Raw genomic sequence first — 19,000 nt, 5'->3', positions numbered from 1 at the left:
CTGAATCTTAAATGTATTCGTAGAAGGCCTGTGCCTTAAACAGCGATAGACGACTGATTTTCCAAAACTACAGTAGCAATTTAAAAAACAATCTATTTCAATGCCTTTATTAAATATTTCCTTTTCAACAATCATACAGGACATATGTTCATCTTAATCTACAGTTGGGTATGAAATAAAGACCCAAAATGGCAAAACAAAAAACCAACATAGGCATTAAGTTAGTAAACTCAAAACAAGGCAAGGATAACATTTGGATTGCAAAAGCATGTGACCAAAAGCAACTCAAATCAAATTAATTACTAAGAGAGTTTTCATTGAAATGAAACACGCTAATTGCTTTTAGGCCTACAATAGATTTATATATATGTATATAACTGTTTAAAATATGATTGCAAATGTTCATTTCTTAGATCTACGGGTCTAGTCACAACATTTTTCATTGGTGCATAGAAAACTCACAGATCTATAAGTGCTCCGAACAGACTTCATAACAGGTGTTTATTCACCACGAGCAGTACAACCGGGCTCTTCAAAGACTTCCTTCTTAGTCGTATAATGATAAAGATGTTAAGTGCGGAAGTAGTTTGATAGTTTATTGCATATAGAAGACGGTTGGCAAGATGCTGCTTAATTAACCGTTTCAGAAATGAAAAGGAACTACCTGAAATATTATTGTGTGCCTTTAAAAATAATATTGAACAATAAAAACCGAGAGTCGGTAGACCACCCTTCCCTCTCTGACTTAAATATCAGGTACCTGTGATTTGTGTCGCGTTCCACAGCTGACTTCACATCTTTTGTTGTAAATTGCAGAACCTTGAAGTTGTGAGCGCGTGAAGCTCGTGAAGGTTAAGGCACACGGTAGCTAAGATGAGCACGACAAGATATGTACACGGCCACTGCAACTGATATTTACATATAAATGACCGCGTGGCACGACAATTGATTGCATTCAAAGTGGGGCTTTGGCATATCTCAAGACATCATCGCTGGGGTCGAAACCCCTCTTTGTGTTCTGCATAAAAGGAGGCTTCATTAACATTCCTGTCGAAAAACACACGTCAAACTATGATAGTATGTGGTGCATTAAATCAAATCTATCAATCCTCTACAACAAGAATTGTAAATATTGGCAGTTCCTCCTCAGATCCACCAGGAGTCTCCCACAACCTGCAGCAGCGTTAGAAGGAGGAGGAGGCGGCGGCGGCGGCTGAAGGGGAGTCGCCGGGCTGAATGTGCTTCAGGTGGCAGGAGTGGCAGAGGAGGTGGCCGTTCAGAGGGTAGCAGCGGTGGCCCTCCTCGTCATTCAGCTCCATCTTACAGTCCTGGACACCACAGACTTTATTTCAGACTTCATTTTTAACCGTGACAACTTAAGGCCCAACGGTTGATCCCGAAGCGAGGGAGCTGCAGCCCGTCAATCAGACTTACAGCGAAATAAAGACGATGCACTTGAGTGAAATAATGAGATAGTGTTGATGAGGTGTTGCGTACCTGCTCCACTCGGCGCTGCATAATTACTAAGACGGTAATTAAGATCAGGAATCTACTCATTAAAACGTCTCTTGATGAGCTATTCGGAGGCTGCGAGCCACTAAACACACACACGCGGCGATTTCACAGTGACGCGTTTTTAACCCACCTCGCAGTGATAGCACTCCACGTGATAGTCTTTGTCCATGGATACGACTCTGATGGTTTCATCGGACCCCTGGAAAGAAATTCAGACAGACAAAATGAAGCGAGTCACACACACACACAGAAAACGCCCCACTGTACTCTTGTGTTGAGCTGCGAAGGCTTACAAAAGCTTCACATCGTCGATAAAAACATAAGGTCACCGATAAAAAGAGCTGAATTCCTCTGTTATTTTACACCACTCTGTATTACAACCTTGGACATCAAGAGCTTTAGTCACCTCACTGAGAGTAAGACGTCTGTGTTACAGCCTCGTCTCTGAGATTTCATTATATTTTCTGGATTTGCTGGAAGACTTTGTTTTGGAACCGTTTGTCTCACAGCTCACAGATATTGGTCCTCGCAGCGTCAGATACGGAAATCTGAAGAGTTCATAGTCACAGAGAGGCCACGCAACTTCTAGTCGTAATGAAAGCAAAATTCAAGCTTAATTCAAACTTAATTCCCCCCCTCAAGTCAAGATGAACCAAAATTACCACCTCGTCGTTATGTACCTCAGCCAGGCTGTTGTGTTCCAGTTTATATCTGCCTCACATAACATTATAGTGAGCACGTGGAAGTGAAATTGACCTGTAAGTAACGGCCATAACTCGTTTCTACCGGGTCACAGTAGCCTTTCGCTTTTAGCGCCAAGGTCTAAATATTTCATCCGTGGGTCCATGTTTGTGTGAAATCTGAAGAAATTGCCTCGAGGTGTTTCCGAGAAGTCGCAAGTACAGGAAAGCCCCGAAGCCACAACTGTCACGTAAGAATAAAACTGGGAATTATTATGCAAATCTAGGTTATTTATTACACACACATGCAAAATTAAGAAACCTGTCATTTATCTCTGACCACGGTACGGACTATTTATTTTATTATAGTTATTATAATTAATTGTTGAAATGATCGCAGTCAGCTGAGATGAAAATTAATTGAGGCTGTTTTTGAGAATAAAAACACTAATGCAGTGGTTTTCAGTTGCTACTATTTCCAATCTAATTTCCTGTTGCTATGCTGTGCTTTTACAGACACAGTGTCACATTTGCCCACACAAACAAACACATCACGCACCAAGCACTGGTGCTTAAGTCCTGCTAGTATCCTGTGTCAATCCGTCTGGTCAGCCAGTGGCTAATAAGGCCTGTACCGTCAGGAATGAACGGATAAATGGATAAATCATATATGTGAAGGTTGTACAGAGCTATTTATACATCCACTTATTCATCAAGTATTCAGAATCGTATGATTGAAACTTCACGTTTGAAAAAGAGCAAAAAGCCTAATCCAATCTGAAATGTGCCAATATATTCTGGATTACAAATTGTATTTAAATAATAGTTTAAATAATAAGGCTGTTGTACAGGCTGATGTGATCTTACCTCTGAGGGCAGGATGGGCTGGTTACAGGCTGCACATTTCGGCGCCAGGACCCTAGGAGATCGAGATGAAAGACTTTTTTTATATGGATGGATGGATGAATGGATAGATAGATAGATAGATAGATAGATAGATAGATAGATAGATAGATAGATAGATAGATAGATAGATAGATAGATAGATAGATAGATAGATAGATAGATTCCGGATGTGCCTGCTTTCCTGCCAACACGTGTTTCCCCAAACTCAAGAATGAGTATAAAACTAAAAAAAACAAAAACAAATTGAAATCATCATTTCCACACATGGCTGGCACCTGGATGTCTGAGGAAACAACAAAGGCCCTCTCAGTGCGGATGGGCACGACTGTGGCTGAAAGTCAAACGCACATACTGTATACACAATAAGGTTTGTCTGATCTAATCAGCGTGGAGAACATGTGGGGGCTGCCAGGCTGCGCCGTGGCCACGTGCTGGGTTGTTCTGTACATGCTGTCCCAGCAGAGAGAGGAACAGCTGTATTCAGAGTGGAGGTTCAACAGGTACTACTGATGACGACTCAAACGTTACAGGGGCTTCTTCTTCTTTAAGTGGCACCTAATCTACACAGGAGAAATGTCCCAACTCCTTTTTTTTTTCCTCACAGTGTTAGCTGCTGTCACATTTGGACGCGAGTATCCGTGGCTGCATGCCCCCTCTTCACACCTCTCTCCGGACAGCGATCCTTTCTCCCTCCCCCTCCCCCTCCTTTCATGCCAGATTAAACTTCTCATGTGTCTGCCACACGTGGCAGAGAGAAAGTCAGTCGACCTGCGAAGGCCGTCACAACCTGATCCTCGGAGCAGCAGAGGAAAGTCAAGGCACTGCGCCGTGATTCCGCCCAGGAATCTGAAACCTAGATACGTTCTCCGGTGTCGCGCTAAACTAATTCATCGCACGTAAGTCCAGGTCACGGGCCTTGTGTTCCTTTCGACTGCTGTTTAACGAGCGACGCTCACCTGTGGTAGTCTTTGACACAGTAGATCTTATTTTCAGTGTCCACAGTGAAGGGCACTCCATCAAGGCTCTCGTTACAGATGACACAGCGGAAACAGCCAGGGTGGTACGACTTCCCCAGGGCCTGCAGGATCTACGGAGACAAACGAGTCAGAAGTACCAAAACATTAATAACCTCCCATCTCTGTACGCTACTATTATTATATATTCCTGCACAGTTTATATGGAAAGGAATTAAGGCCGTCATTTATTCTCACATATTTGACGAGTGTTTCATGATCCCCTGGACGTTTACTAAGTTGTAATCACAGCGCAGAAAAGAACAAAGCTGAGAACAAGAAGGCTGTGAACGAGGTGAGACTGAAGAGCAACGATAAAATCGGAGACATCTGGACAGAGTATATATATGTAGACTCGCGTCAAGAGTAATCCTTCACTTCCTGACTCGCGATGACATCATGGGTGTCTGTCTTTATTGGTTTTTACAAACCACCAGTCTGAGTTTGTTCTCATGCAGCTATCTTTGTGAGCACCAGTTCGACTTCCCGGCCGTCAGAGGGGGGACATTTCAGCCCCAAACCCCTTCAAAGGGCTTTTTAAGGGGTTAAGACCTGATTAGGTTTAGATTAGCATAAACTGGGCTCGGGCACTTAGCTGTGATTGCTGAAGTTTAGGGTCGAGGGCTAGGGAATGCATTATGTCAAGGAACGTTCTTACACCGACAGCCACGCAAACGTGTGTGTGTGTGTGTGTGTGTGTGTGTGTGAGCGAGAGAGAAGACAGACAGAGAGGCAGGAGCAACACTTCCTCTTGAGCCGTTATCCAGATGTGCGCGCAGAACGCTCCTTCAGGATGAAGTAAGCCCGCGGTTTCTGCTGATATCACCTGGCTCCGACCAACGCACATAAACACACCACGCACGGACAAATCACACGACGGGGCCGGCCAACTCCAGACAGCCAGCCATGACACTCACCATGTCCATGATCAGATGTCCACATGCGTTGCACTTGTCAGCAGACTGCTGGAAACCAGAGTACTAAAACAGAAAGAAACGATGATGTCACTGGAATTTGGTGCTTTCACGGGCGACTGAAATCTCTGTCTCTCCTCTGGTTCGGGCACTCGGCAGCTCCACAGAGTCTGCCACGGACGATATTTAAGTCTTTCGTGCGGTTCATGATGTATATCTGCACTAAATTTACCCTTTAACGAAACAACAAAAAAAAACTGTTTGCATGCTATACGTGTAGCGTTCGCCGCGAAAGGCAGTGAGCTCATTTTTAGAAAGTCATTAAAAGTCAATCTGCTGTGGTTCCTGAGATTCGGGTTTAAGTACACGTGGAGTATTTGAACCAGTGAGGAGAGGCCACACTGACAGGTCTGGCAGAGCAGCACGTGTAATTAACGGTACGTATGGGGGGATGGTAAAGCCAGAACAAATTTAATTCAGTATAAATTTTAGCTTTAATTGAGCAGCTAAGAGCTTTTGGTGGAAGGGCAATTAGACGAGGCTCCATACAGAGATGGCCCATGGGGTAAACACGCTCAGAGCGTCCGTGAGTGTGAATACAAGAATGAGCTGTGAAAATATTTTCATATAAAACACATCATGAACAGTAGCTATAAAACTGAGAATTGGAATTACTGACAGTTTTTACCCAAGGGTTTCAGTTGTGTTTAAAACACATCTTTAATGGTTCGTGCTGAAGGTTTTCCTTTTTTTGCACAGTGGTGCAAATGGCCTTAGTGCCCTCCGCCCTATAAACTACAGCAGCGGTCTTCAACCTTTTTCAGGTCGGAGAGATTATATAACACTATACGTTTTCTATATTAAACTCACCCTAGTGGTATTTACAAATATACATTATCATATATATATATAGCTGCACTGTTAGCTTCTCTGCTGCTAATATTGCAGCATGCTTCTGGGATTTCACCTGGGAACTGAAAAGGCTCTCGGGGGAATTGTGGGAGAATTGGACAGTCAGCGTGTAATATGCAGCCTTGTGATTGGCTCAGCAGCGATAGGGGCGGGGCCTAGTGTGGCTCTCTGAGTGAGCTCCTGTATCGCTGAATAAGTGTTGACGTAAAGATGATGTCCCTTCGCTAAAATATGTTGGATTCACGTTGTGTGCATTTAAAGAAATTTTAATTTGTGGGGGGAAATTTAAATATATATATATAAAATGTCTAATCAACCAAAGACTTTGCAACCCCCTTGCAGTAACTTTGCGGACCCCCTAGGTGTTGCAGACCCCCCGTTGAAGACCTATGAACTACAGCAAGGCAGCTTCTCCAGTTACTGACCTCCTTCTGGTCCTTCTGGTGCCTTAGAGGCTAGAAACTAGGTCACAAGGTCAAAGTCTCCCAGTGATATTATGCATTTCAGTTGGAGGCTTGAAAGAGTATACAGGCGTGGAATATACTGCTTATACTCTACGTTGGTGTAAGGAATACCCCCAGAAGACCAGATGAAAGATCTAAGAGTGATAAACATAGTGTTCAGTATCTGTAGACTCAATCCAATGTATTTTGTGGTCGCAATTAAAGTCGCAAGCTGGGCTCCAGCCGCCCCGCTGAGGATTACTAAATACTGACTACTCACCAGAAAGTCCTCTTCACAGAAAACCTTCCCTCCAACATAGTAGAAAGCCTTCCCTCTCAGCCTCCGACCTGCATGGACAGAAAGAGAAGTCTGTTTCTCAAAGTGCTTCACATCTTGGTCAGAAAGGATAAAAATAAAAACCCTGAAATGTGAGTATAAGCAGATAAAAGCAGCCTAGAAAAGGTAAGTCAGTGACCTAGAATGGTGAAATGTCACAGTGGAAACTCTTGGATGAGCCATGAGCCTGATCTCAGAAAATAGTTACAGCGCTAATGCATGAAGACCGTGTAGTGATTCATTACAGCCATTCCAAGGTAATGGGCTCCCTTGCAATATTCATTATATCCTGCTGAATCCTAAGCAGATTAATCAAATAAATGGATGTGTGGAGTGCTGGTGTGTTAATGTAATATTGCAGAGACACCGAGGAGGCTGCAGTAGATGTGGGAACACATCTGGGATCAAACACATGTGGGGAAAATGTTGATTGAATCCAATTACTAGACAGGTGCAACAGATTAAGGAGTCCTCTCTGTTGGATTTTATGGGCCAAGACCTACAACGACCCACTATTCTTCTTCTTTGTTCCCCTCTAGTGTCTTTCCACATGCTGGGTGTGCTTCCTGCGTGTCTGGATCTGGCTTCTTACGGCAGCACAAACACTCACCGAAACCCTCGTGCTCACTTCACATTGCTATTCTTACCCAGGTCCCACAGGAAGAGGGAACATTCCTCACATTTTCTAAGTGGGGAGGTGAGGGAGGGGACAGCAGGGGAGGGGAGGGGTTAACCTTAGCGAGCAGCCGCTTTGTTTATCTCCCAGGCTCTATCTATCTCCTGCTCTGCTTATCTGATTATTTGCATCCAGGCTACTTCTTGCAGATCTCTACAGCAAGCAGGAGAAACATCAAATATCATGTTTAATTTAAGCTTAGAGAGCAACTTATCCGTGAATATCCATCCTTTCTCTACTGTAATCTATGAAATCACTAGACAGTTTGTTGAGTCATAATTTGGCTTTTTGAAAAAGCCAAAGGAGGCCATTGACTGTTCGGACATTTAACCAAAAAAAAAAATAAAAAATTTAACTAAACTCTTCCTCTTCTTTCATTAAATCGCCTGAACCGGTCCTTTGCAATTACATTATCTTACTTTAATGGGATAGTAACAACCACGCTGAAGCCAAGGTCGAACCAAGCCTCTCACAAAAGCTACCTTAAGAACAGACAGTCATTCTGATCAGGCCGTGGTGTGGAACTGGCCTTGGGTAATTACAGACAGACCGCCTTGGCACTGTGTCCCTAAAGGATGAAGGGAATGAAAAGTGAGTTATGGTCCATTCCTCTTCTTCACATTCTTGTCTTTTTTTTTTTTTTTTCCTAGTGAGTCAGAAAGGGAAGGCTGGAAGCTTTGCGAAAAGATAAGAGCTTAATTAAAGTCAGGACTGACGGTTTGCAAAGCACCAGAAAGAACAACTGCAATTTCATAAAAATGTAAAATACCTGAGGGACAGAACAAAACACAAGGCTATTTTCTAATTAAACCATTTGATGAATTCCTTTATGTAATCCCATTCAGGAAAATAAGCAATTCACAATGACCCTGCCGTGACTTCCTAACGACGCTTTAACCCTGTTACTCTCTTGAGTGAATTGCTCAAATAGGGCGAAAAAGAGCACCTGCTAATTTTACTCTTGTATATCGTTTACTGTGCGATAGATGAAGTGATACACTTTTAAAAAGGCCGTTGTCTCAGGTCGTCTACATTTCTCTGACTGTTAACAGCACCTGGGATGTTTGGTCAAGGCCCCGGCAATCTACCCACCAGATGTTAACATTCCAGTGGATTCAGCGCCACTCGGATGCTCACTTGTTGTCTCCAAACCCGACACGCACACTGGGCCAGTGTTACGAAAGCGGGACCTGCATCTCTGATCTCTTTATATGTTTTATCATTCACTTTCTTCTTTTTCTTCTCCCATCAGATCATCGGATGTGTCGGCCCCGACACTTTCTAACAGCTTTGTTGTACCTTTAAATGCTCGCGAACGGTAAATGATCAACTTGGAGGGAAGCCCTCCTGAGGTGAGCTGCTGAATCCCAGACACGCAGCCTGAGCTCTCTTATCCATCAGGAATGTTTTCCTGCCTCAGCACCTTAGGGAGCGGGCCGCTGGTTTGACTGAGGAGGAAGTTTGTGGTCATAAAGATTTTTATTCAACTCAGCAGTTGCCTGGACAAACACACGTTGGGCGAACATGAGAATGGAGGCTCAGTCAATATTTGCCTGCATTGTGCTGTTTACTGTGTGGGCACATTTGTCATGCATATGCATGTGCATGGGTCTGGCCGTGTGTGCAGCGGGTGCTGGGAACCCACTCAATAGTCTCCCTGTCCAACACTGTACTCCCATTTCTTTACGCCCAGCTGACATAACAGCACCTACTGTCCTCCTGGACCTCGACCTACAGAGGGCCCCTATGCCTGCATTCCTCCCCAAATGAGATGCCTCACCCTGGGACTACTCGGAACGAACACAACTCAAATGCCCTCACATGGAGCAGGCTATGAAAGGTATGCGGCGCGTAAACCGTCTCCCTCCGCTTCAGACATCACTCCGAGCGGCATTATGTCTCCTCTTTTTTTTTCTTTTTTTTGATCTCCATTCTCACACACATACACAGGACGGAGGGAGAAAGAAAACACAGACGCTAATCACATATTTGAGTTTGAAACCAGCGAGGTCAAAGGTGCTTCAGAATAATGAGCCGCGGTAGGGGTCAGCACACAGTGCCACAAATACTCCGCATACCCGCGAACTGATAATTGGGACAGAGATTTTAATTGGTCGGAGCGGAGAACCAGATCGTGCTTCGGCCATGAAAAGAACTGCAGCCCAGGAATAAAGCTATAGGTCATGCATAGGTGGAACAGTGCGCCAAGGGTCATGAACTATACGAGTGTTATCTGACCAGACTTAATGGGCCAACTGACTAGTAAACCTCCTAAAAGAAGAGCAGCATTGAATGAATGAGCCCAGTTAAAGGCAGAAGGGTCAACTTTGGAAGGGTATTTGTAATTTATTTGAACTGTAGCCTGTACCAGGTAGGTTTAAACCCAAAAAGAACAAACAAACAACAGCCATTGTCTTCAAAGTTCACGTAAGGATAAGTATTTTTTTTAAATATTTTGTGATCCTTTGCTCTCACATTCTGCACAAGATTTGGACACGCTTAGATGCAACCTAAAAGAAATTTTATTGACTAAATTAAGCAAGCAAAAATGCCTGCTTTGCTTGTCTTTGTGTGGGCTAGAGGAATGACTGGCACACCCAGAAACCAAACACCGGCAGTACAGGAGAGTAATCCCTAAATAATTGTTTGCTTTTGCTTGTGGCAGTGGACGGCTGAAGGAGACGGTGCCACTTTCTTTCAAGAGTGCAGGCAGCCTTTTAGCTTCAGACGAGAGCAACATTGGTTTAGTGCAGGTACGCTGTGTGTGCACTTACTACAGGCACTGCAGGTGAAGCAGCTGTCGTGGTAGAGGCTCCCCATGGCTTGGCAGGCCTGGTTGGCTCCATACACTGCCTTATTACACTTGACGCAGGCTCCTGAAACACAATGCAGCATGTTATCAGACAGACATACATTTAAGTAATCCGTCACCACACAAACACACATCAGACTCATTTTAGAAAAACAAATCAAACTAGTTTAATAGACACAATAGACCCCTTCATGGCCTACGGTGTTGTGACATCACACCGTTAGCTGGAGGCAAATTGGAGGGAAGCTTGAGGCTAACGCGGTCACTGTCAACTGTGAAAATATCGTCTTGCTGTACTTTTAGGGGCCAAAACCGAAAAATCAAAAACACTAACTTGAAGTTTTGTCACATACCAGCCACTGTCAGTCGTAGATGATGCCTTTGGCAATTAAAAAAAAGGATTGGAGTGAGACAACCATCAACAGTTCTTATCAGATAAGACTGATAAATGCATGAGTTTCAGCGTAGTTAACGTCATGGTTTGGATTAAATCGGGACTGAAATTCATCATTATTTGGGGGAGTCTTGTTAAATGTTAATGCTAATGCTAACCGCTAGGTTACATCAATTACGTGTTTCAGGGGCAGAATTTGCATTGGAGACTTCGTCCCCTCTGTGTCCTTGTTTAGTTAAATTGTCCATGGGGGTCGGTGAATATAGTCCCATCAATCAACACTCATGGTCTCGGAGACGGAGTGTATTATTATATTCTCTAAAATATGCGCTTTCCTCGTCTATTCCAGCCAAAACAGTCCATTCAAATATGCTAACCGCCGTTTACAGGCTATAGTGTTTGAGATCTTATGCCTCCAGTTAAGCCCCGCCCCTCAAAAAAGAACATCACATTGTTTTTAAACTCTGAAGGGGTCTATTTCCACCCTACCACCTACCTTCACAACTAGTTCGGCGGAAACAGAGAGAAAAACTTCACAAAAGCCAGGAAGCTTCTTTAGAAAGCCATATCACTGAAGGGGGAAATATATCCCTATTTGCTTATTTGACTTGGCCCAGAGACTGGGAGTTCTGTTAATAAAGAAGCTGATAAAAATCAAAGTGTTCCTGCTCTCACAACACACTCAGTGAGCGTGGCTTGTTATCACTGGAGTCTACTTAATATTAATCCGCCCCCTCATCCGATCCAAGCGCATTTGATCAAATGTGCGGGGAAATGAAAAAAATGTCAAGAGGACAAAGCAGAGCAAAACAGAACAGGTTTTCTCTCTCCCGTGTGTTGGCTGAGCACTATTAGTTTAGACCTTTACGAAGCAAATCACATGAGAGCACGCCAGACCAATTACATAATCTGTCCTTTGACTTAACACAGCTCCTGAGCAACACAAGGTTTCTGTGTGTCTGAAGCAGCGTGCGCGACTTTCCAGAGCCCCGACACGAATGTTTTATCTGTCATCATATCACTTCCCTGTCATTCTCCATTCCTGCCTCCGGTTATGACATGGTGTGATATGACAAGTGACACGCAGACTGCCCATCGCCGCTAATCCTAATGGGCAGTCAGCTCCCAGCTAAATCAATCAGATACGCTTGATGCGATCACAGGGTATAAAGTAAAAACAGAAGAGGCGAGGGCACTGATGGAGGCTGAAAGAGTTTTTCTTCTTGTTGAAACTGATGTGTGTGCACGATGGTATTTGTGTGTGTGTGTTTTTATAGAAAAACTCCCCGGAGACTAAGAGCTAGAGCTCAGCAGAAGAGAGCGGCCGAGCCCAGCCCAGCCCAGCGTAGCCTAGCCCAGCCCAGCCCGGCCCGGCCCTGCTTCTCCTCCAACACTGACAAAGAAACTTCTGTTTCCACTGTATCCAACACACATCACACGGCTGCCTCCTCCGAAAACACACGGTCGCATTTAATAACCTTCTTCAAATGTTTCTCCTCACAGACGTTTAGTAATGCAATATACATGTGGACTGCGTATATATAACACACCTATGCCTCTCCTAATGCCCACGGCAGAGAACACGTCATCAGGGCCCCCAACGGCTGGAAAGAAGATTTAGAGATAATAGAGGGGGATATTATTAGAAAGCTAAAGAATTCTGCTCTTATGTAAGCTGGTTTGTTTACGTGAAAACACAATAATGTAGTCATGCCCTCAAACTACTCAAATGAACGAGTTACGGTCTTTCGAGTCACATCCTCTCTGCATTTTTGCCAAACAGCACAGCAGGAACAAGATTGTCAGGAAAACGGTGCACACACACACACACGCACACACTACAGGACACAAAACCTTTATTTTCTGCTTTGCAGAATAAATTTACTTTCCTGAACGGGGCCAAAAAAATAACCCTTATTTTTTCTCCTCGCCGGTTGGGCCTCGACCAACCTGCTATTGGCCACAGTCCCATATTCCAAAAACGGTGCAATTATTCAGGGGACTGACTGGGTATGAGTGGGGGGAAGGGGAAGCAAAACATGCAGCCCAACCTCTCTCCCCCCCCACATCGCCCACCCTCACCTTTCCCAGCTGTCAAAACTCTATGTAGATGGCTGCTAGCTGGCTAATACGCTCCTGACGAAAAAACTAAACCTCTGTCACACACTCACGTTCTAACTCCTATAATTACTAAGATTACAGATTTATCTACTATATACTTAATGATAAAACCTTATTAAGGTGTTTAAAGTAATGTGTTGAAATCTGTTACTTTACTTTACAAATGTTTATCCATTAAATTTAGATAAACTTATACGTGACTTCTAGCTACTGTCTATTGGAAAATAGAGTCTTTGAAATGGCTCAGGTTGGTAGGAGTTGTACAATAGGTATTCAGTTGTACAGTAGCGTGCATATTGAAGCAGCAGTGGCCTATTGTTCCCCCCTGTGCCGTAAGTCCCAAGTATTTACGTCTGAGTATCCTTTTGAAGGACAGAGCAATAGAGGAGAACTTTGAACGTGATAAAAAAAATCCATCAATAAACACACTCACCACATGATAGGTCTTTAAAAGAAGCAAAAATATGTGCACACTCTCATTCATTGAGAATTTACTGTAAGCCGTATCAATTATGGCACAATTTTCTGACTTAATACCAGCGCGCACAGACAGCCACCACACCCAGAAATGCCATAGCCTATTAAAGCCTGTCAAGCACCGCAAGCTGTATATTCAAACAACGGAGACATGAGATGAAGTCACATTTGCACACATTAAAAAAAAAAAAAAAGGCCGCCAGACCAGAAGCCAAAAATCCCTGGGAAGAGTTAATATAAAGCTTTCCACTCAACAGCCAGATGGGATAAATTAATCCTCCATCTTAACACAACACTAAACGCTCCACTGGATGTGTGTGTGAAAGCCGGAGGAAGAGGGGCAGGCAGAGCTCTGGGATGTCCTGCCACTTCTCCCTTCTTGGATGAACTTGTCTATAAATCTCACGTCCTCTCGGGCTCTTGAGGCCGCGGACAAAGGAGCATCCACCAAACTAGTCCCTAAATCTCTGCGTTTTGTCCGCGCGTGCATTCAGCTGCACCGCAGGCACCCCTAAACTCGTCTGGGACACCCCCCTCCCCTTTGTATCTTAAGACCTAATTTCTAAAATTCCTCGCTCTCTTCCTTCAGACATTCCTCAGTGTTCCCCTGGTGCAGCCATTTGGCATCGGACTCGTTTTCCCAGAACCTCCGACTTGGCTCTTATGCCAATCAGCACAAAGTACAAATTTGATGGATCCAGCTCTGCATAAGGGGTAAATACACTCTTAATAGAGTCTTAACGCACACAAAGAAGTGTCAGCTTTAAATGAAAAAAAACACAGCTATAAACAGGAAAGTACATTTAAAGGCAAAAAGAAATGAGGGTCTTTTATGAAACTGGCCTACACGTGTTCTTCTTCCTCGTATGAGAGCGTGACTCAGAGGATGAGCCATGGCCTGGTGGGGAACTCCTTTTAGGAACTATGTGTGGGCTATGTGAAAAATCTACTGTATTATTTTAAAGTCTGCGCCCCAACTGCTCCTACACATGCGTAATATTCCCGTCGTAGGGCTCTTGTAGGATCATCTAGCCTTACACACCACTATAAGCACACATGGGATGAGGTGGGGGGCGAGAGGGGGAGAGGGGCTGTGGGTCACAATCGTGACATTGCAACAGGAAAGTCCTCCAGCGAGGGGAAGCTGTGTGTATGTGCATGTGATGGAGGGTGCTTCTAATAAAACACCGCTCGCCTCGCACTCCTTCCCGTCCCACCATCTTTCACGCCGCCCAGTTTACTTTAAGTACATCTGTGGCCTGTCAGCTGATCTCAAAGGCCTGCATCTGTTTCAGAGTTGCGTTCGTTTCCTGATTCCTGCAGTCGCCAAGGGCGGCCAAAGTGCTACAAGCAACGACACGAGGAACAGAAACCAGAATATTCTGCTGATGGTGGAAATTCTTGTCCACCGCCGCTCACCTCTGCGGACGCAGATAAACCATTGCTCTTTTCCCTCACGCTGCCACATTTAGCAGCAGCACTGGGAGCAGTTGTTAACTTTTTATGTCTTCGTCTCATGCATTTATCATTACTTACAAATTGATTAATTAAAGAAGAACAGCTGTAGTAATTACATCAGCTGGAAATAGCGGTGCAGTCATGCAAAGTAACTCAAAACAGAAAACGGCTTTTGTGCTGCACACGCTAGGTCTGACTCAAGTGATCAAGCTAATGAACTAATGAGCTATCAATGCTGCCTCAATAGATATAAATTAAAGCTCTTGGCCTCTGGTATTGTCGTGTATAAACAATGGATCTTTTTTTTCTTCGGTGGTCAGTGTTTTTCTTTAAAAAGAAAAGACTAAAATTATTCTGCCTGCAAATATAGAGAGACCTCCTACAACGTCTGCCTAATAAGTTCAGCTATTTTATCAGTGAGGCAAGGCAGCTGAGACACACTCCTGTTTAACCCACAGACAAAGAAACACACAACACAATGTGTCCGCGTGCGGGGGAAACACGAATGACAGAATGTGTGCATGTGCAAATAAGGAATCACGAACAAGTGGATTTATGTTCTGAACTGTGGGTGGCTCTGTCATTTCAAGTGCTTCACTCAAGTTGTCTGACAGGAACCTGTGCATCGATGCTGGTAAACTTGAGGTCTTACCAAAGTAGTCCGTCTTTGGTTGGGCGTCCATCTCTTTCTCCAGGCGATTAGTTAGAGCCTCCAGCTTTATTTCAGCCGGTGAAGGCTCCTGGTCGGTGGGCTGCGTCAGGACACACTGGGATGGAAGCTGGACGGGCTTGGGAGAGCATGGGGACTCATCTTCAGCGCTGACGGCCTTTCCAAAGACGGGTATTTGGCTCTGACCTTGACCCTGGCTGGTGCTTTTGGAGATACTTCCAGGGCTCAGTGTGGCAGATGTCATCTGGGCTTTGGGCTGAGGTGTTTCAGAAGGCTTGGGTAGGACAGAGGAGGCCGCCGCAGGACCATTATGGCTGGCGGGGGATCTTGAAGTCGGAGAGGGTGGCACATAGTGTGCCGCGGGCTGCGTGGAAGGCTGCTGCACGTGAAAGTCAGCTCCCCCCGTGAAGGCACTCAGAGGCAGTGCGGGGATCAAGTCCGGGTTTCCCGGGGCACAGTTCTCCCCAGCCCATGCCCTGGCTGGCCCAGCGGGGGACGGCAGGCAGACAGGGGAGGTGACAGTCTGACTCTGCTGAGATGGAAGACTGCTGGCTGGGGGGAGCGATGGCAGGCGCTGGGGCTGCTGCTGAGACGCGCCGTCGCCCCCTGACCCAGACAGAGTCGGGGAAGGCTGGCTCTCCCTGGATGGGGCCCAAGCACCAGGCTGGCTGAAGGGGTGACGAGCATGTGTGGGCGCGCTGGGCGGAGAAGGGGTGGTGTGCTGGTATGGATGCAGCTCCTTGTTATCGTAATTGTTTCCGTAGCCATATGCCCTGCCTGCCGGAGGCTCAGACGGGATGTGGTGTTTCTGGCCGTCAAACTGAGCGTACTGGTTCCCCGCGGCGGAGCTCGGCGGTGGGCCAGAGAGTATCGGGGGCTTCGCCGCAGCTTCACCCGACTGTCTGTAACTGTTGATGGGCGGTCTGTCTTTGGTGTAATACGTGCTGTTGTGACCTCCATTCATTTTGACGGCCTGGTTGTTCTTCGCCATCTCCTCCTGCTGCTTCTGCATGTGTATTTTGGACATTTTAGAGGCAAAAACTCTCCTGGTCTCCTCAAAGTCGGGGTTGTTTCCTGCGTCCCTGCGCATTCGAAATAAACCATCCCTGGATGCTTCGTACATGTTCAGATCCTCGATGAACTTACTCGCCTCGAGTCCCAAATCCTCGTATTTATCCATTTTGAAACGCCGCTTCAATGACAATAAAAAGAAAAAAGTTTGGAGGCTAAAGCCGCTCAGTGACAAAGTGTCAGCGAGAAGAGTGAGACTTCCAGGGTGAAATGTTACCTTAAAGTCCAGCAGCCCTCCACGCAAAACAAAAGGTTCAGACGCCGCGTTCAACTTTTCTTTTTTATATCTCCAACTTCTCCGACTCTTTAATCCTCTCCGGTGACGAATTTTTAAAAAACTTTTTTAAAAGTCCCCGTCGGTGACGCTCTCGGTGCGTCCGCTTCGGCTGAGCTCTGCCCCGGACAAGCCGCCGTGTGTCTGGTTATAAATGAGAGCGGATCCGACACCCTGGACTGGACGACCCCACGCACAAACTACTGCCCCCTCCTCCCGCTGCACAGTCCCAGCGGGAAACCTTCATTCAAAACTTCGTCCTTCTTCGGCTCCTCCGACGAGAGGGAGAGAGAGAGAGAGGGGGGAAAAAAGGTACTTCGAAGCGGAAAAAATGTCGATAATGTCTCGACGTTAGCCCAATAAAAGTCGTGTGCCGCTGACCGGACCGTGGGAGAGTCGTCGGTGGGGACCGTGAACAGGGAACCTTTTGTTTTTTAAAGGCGCAGAGCTCCCACCGACGCGGGCAGCCTCCTCATTCATCACAAAAAAACTATATGTAAACAGCAGAAAGTTACATCAAGATAGCCTATACCCGTTTTATACGTCTCGACTAAAAATATCCATAACCCGTGGGCAGATTTCCGCCCGCTTATTCTTCTTAATCCTTATGTCATCTCTTTAAAAATATCAGCGGTCTGACTCAGTCCTCTCTCTTAAATAGACACCAACGACACTTTATTCATTTATTTTTTCCACTACTTTTCTATTATTCTTACATACGTGTAACTTACACTTCCTGACAGTCGAGGTCATTTCACCGTATTGTCATTTTAGATGATATAGTTTAAGCACGTTAGGCTATTTAAATGAACTTTCTTTTAAATAGCCCACTGACTAAATTGGGGTTACCAAAACAATAGAAACACGTGCAACAACAGTAGCGTCATCACAATTCAATAGTAGAACAAACCCCATCCTCCAAAATGAAACGTTTAACCAGCAACACTCTCTGTATTTTAAACTAACATTATGACCACCTTCCTATTGTTGTGTTTATCTCCCTCCTTGTGCCTCCAACACAGTTGTGGCTCATCAGAGAATGGACATGGGTCTTCTGAGGGTGTCCTATGTAACAGGATGTGTTACCATAAGGGAAATGACAAATTATAGTGCCGGAAGCTTAAAGTTATCGTATTTTGAGGGAAAATATTCAACATATGTGAGTTGACGTAGCCCAGAACAGTCTGCTACAGTAAAACATTACCACACAGCATACGGTATAGCTTATAATGCAGTTTTACCTTTAAGTAAACTAACAGCACTGTCTGTGTTTGCTAATTGTTACGCACTGAAGGGGTCAGATTGTCGCACATTATGGGATTTTTGGAATTATTGATCACACTGAGGGTGATATTATCGTAGAAATATGGTAATTATTGTATGTCTTGCAACACTGTTATTGGGGGCCTTTCGATCCTATGGGTTGAGGGGAGGGACCACTGTAAAGCATCCCACAGATACTTGATCAGTTTGGGATCTGGTGAATCTGGAGGTCAGATCAACACCCTGTGCTGTTTTTCACATTTTTTGAGTTGTTCCTAAACCATTTTTTTGTGTGTGTGTGTCCGTGTCAGGCTGCATCCTGCTGGGGATGACTGCTGCCATCAATGAGTGTCAAATGACAGGTCCAAAAGTTTCCCAGCAGAACATTGTGTTGTCACAAGATGGCGGTCAGTGTCATTTACTTCGCCTCTCAGTGGTTTTAATGTTGTGGCTGATCGGTGCAATGCTGAACATCATGACCTTCGTGAAGCTACGATTTAGAGAAAGTCTGTTATATCAGAATCCGTTTGTTTTCACTGTTGTACTCAGTGAAGGGAGACTATTTACCTAATAGCATACTAGCTTCCATATGCTTTCACTTACTGTTTTTTTTTTTGTTTAACTCCGGGCCCTAAACATGTAATTGGGTGTTTTTACAGTTGGATATTGCTACTTTATTATGCAACATAAGATAAAATAAATAAGTCAGCGTGGTGTCTTTGAGGACTCACCTGGACCTGTTTGAGCCTTCTTGATGTTTCACCCGTCATCCGAGCACCTTCTCCAGCTCCAAGTCACCTGCATTTGGAGGAATTAGTTTTGACCCATTTATTCTTCCTGCTGCGTGTGGTACTCTGAGACATTAATGGTCACAAACTCCACACACAAGGTGTGGATGTGGGTGAGAGACATGTTGTGACTGTGTTGTAAGTAGCTGATAAATCAAGCCTCAGTGCATCTGAGAGGGGCATGCTAAATTTAGTCTGTTGGGTATGACTAATTATTTTTGGGATACTTTTCGGAAAGCAAAAGGAGTAATAGCATGCATTGCTTTACTTTGACAC

General features: G+C 44.9%; 1 protein-coding gene across 1 annotated transcript; it reads right to left on the bottom strand.

Moving 5' to 3' along the window:
• Nucleotides 1-91: 91 nt before the first annotated feature.
• limd1a (LIM domains containing 1a) lies at nucleotides 92-17,159 on the bottom strand. The gene is made up of 8 exons (XM_047599397.1): nucleotides 15,311-17,159; nucleotides 10,171-10,272; nucleotides 6,664-6,731; nucleotides 5,032-5,094; nucleotides 4,058-4,188; nucleotides 3,063-3,114; nucleotides 1,646-1,714; nucleotides 92-1,328 (listed from the first exon to the last, which is right to left on the bottom strand). The coding sequence occupies exons 1-8, from the start codon at nucleotides 16,506-16,508 to the stop codon at nucleotides 1,185-1,187; spliced, it is 1,827 nt and encodes a 608-aa protein (XP_047455353.1). The 5' UTR covers nucleotides 16,509-17,159; the 3' UTR covers nucleotides 92-1,184.
• Between the last annotated feature and the right edge of the window lie 1,841 nt (nucleotides 17,160-19,000).

This window comes from Mugil cephalus, chromosome 11, assembly GCF_022458985.1.
Source record: "Mugil cephalus isolate CIBA_MC_2020 chromosome 11, CIBA_Mcephalus_1.1, whole genome shotgun sequence".
NCBI lineage: Eukaryota > Metazoa > Chordata > Actinopteri > Mugiliformes > Mugilidae > Mugil > Mugil cephalus.
Note: the sequence above shows the minus strand (reverse complement) of the source record. Positions and strands in the feature narration are given on the sequence as shown.

What these genes read in the sequence shown, in the direction of transcription:
- limd1a (XM_047599397.1), bottom strand. Translation starts at nt 16,508, where the DNA reads ATGGATAAATACGAGGATTTGGGACTCGAGGCGAGTAAGTTCATCGAG. An exon ending in ACCAAAGACGGACTACTTTG is followed by an intron (nt 10,273 to 15,310) that starts GTAAGACCTCAA and finishes ATTGTGTTTCAG; the next exon opens with GAGCCTGCGTCAAGTGTAAT. An exon ending in TGGAGTGCTATCACTGCGAG is followed by an intron (nt 1,329 to 1,645) that starts GTGGGTTAAAAA and finishes TGTGGTGTCCAG; the next exon opens with GACTGTAAGATGGAGCTGAA.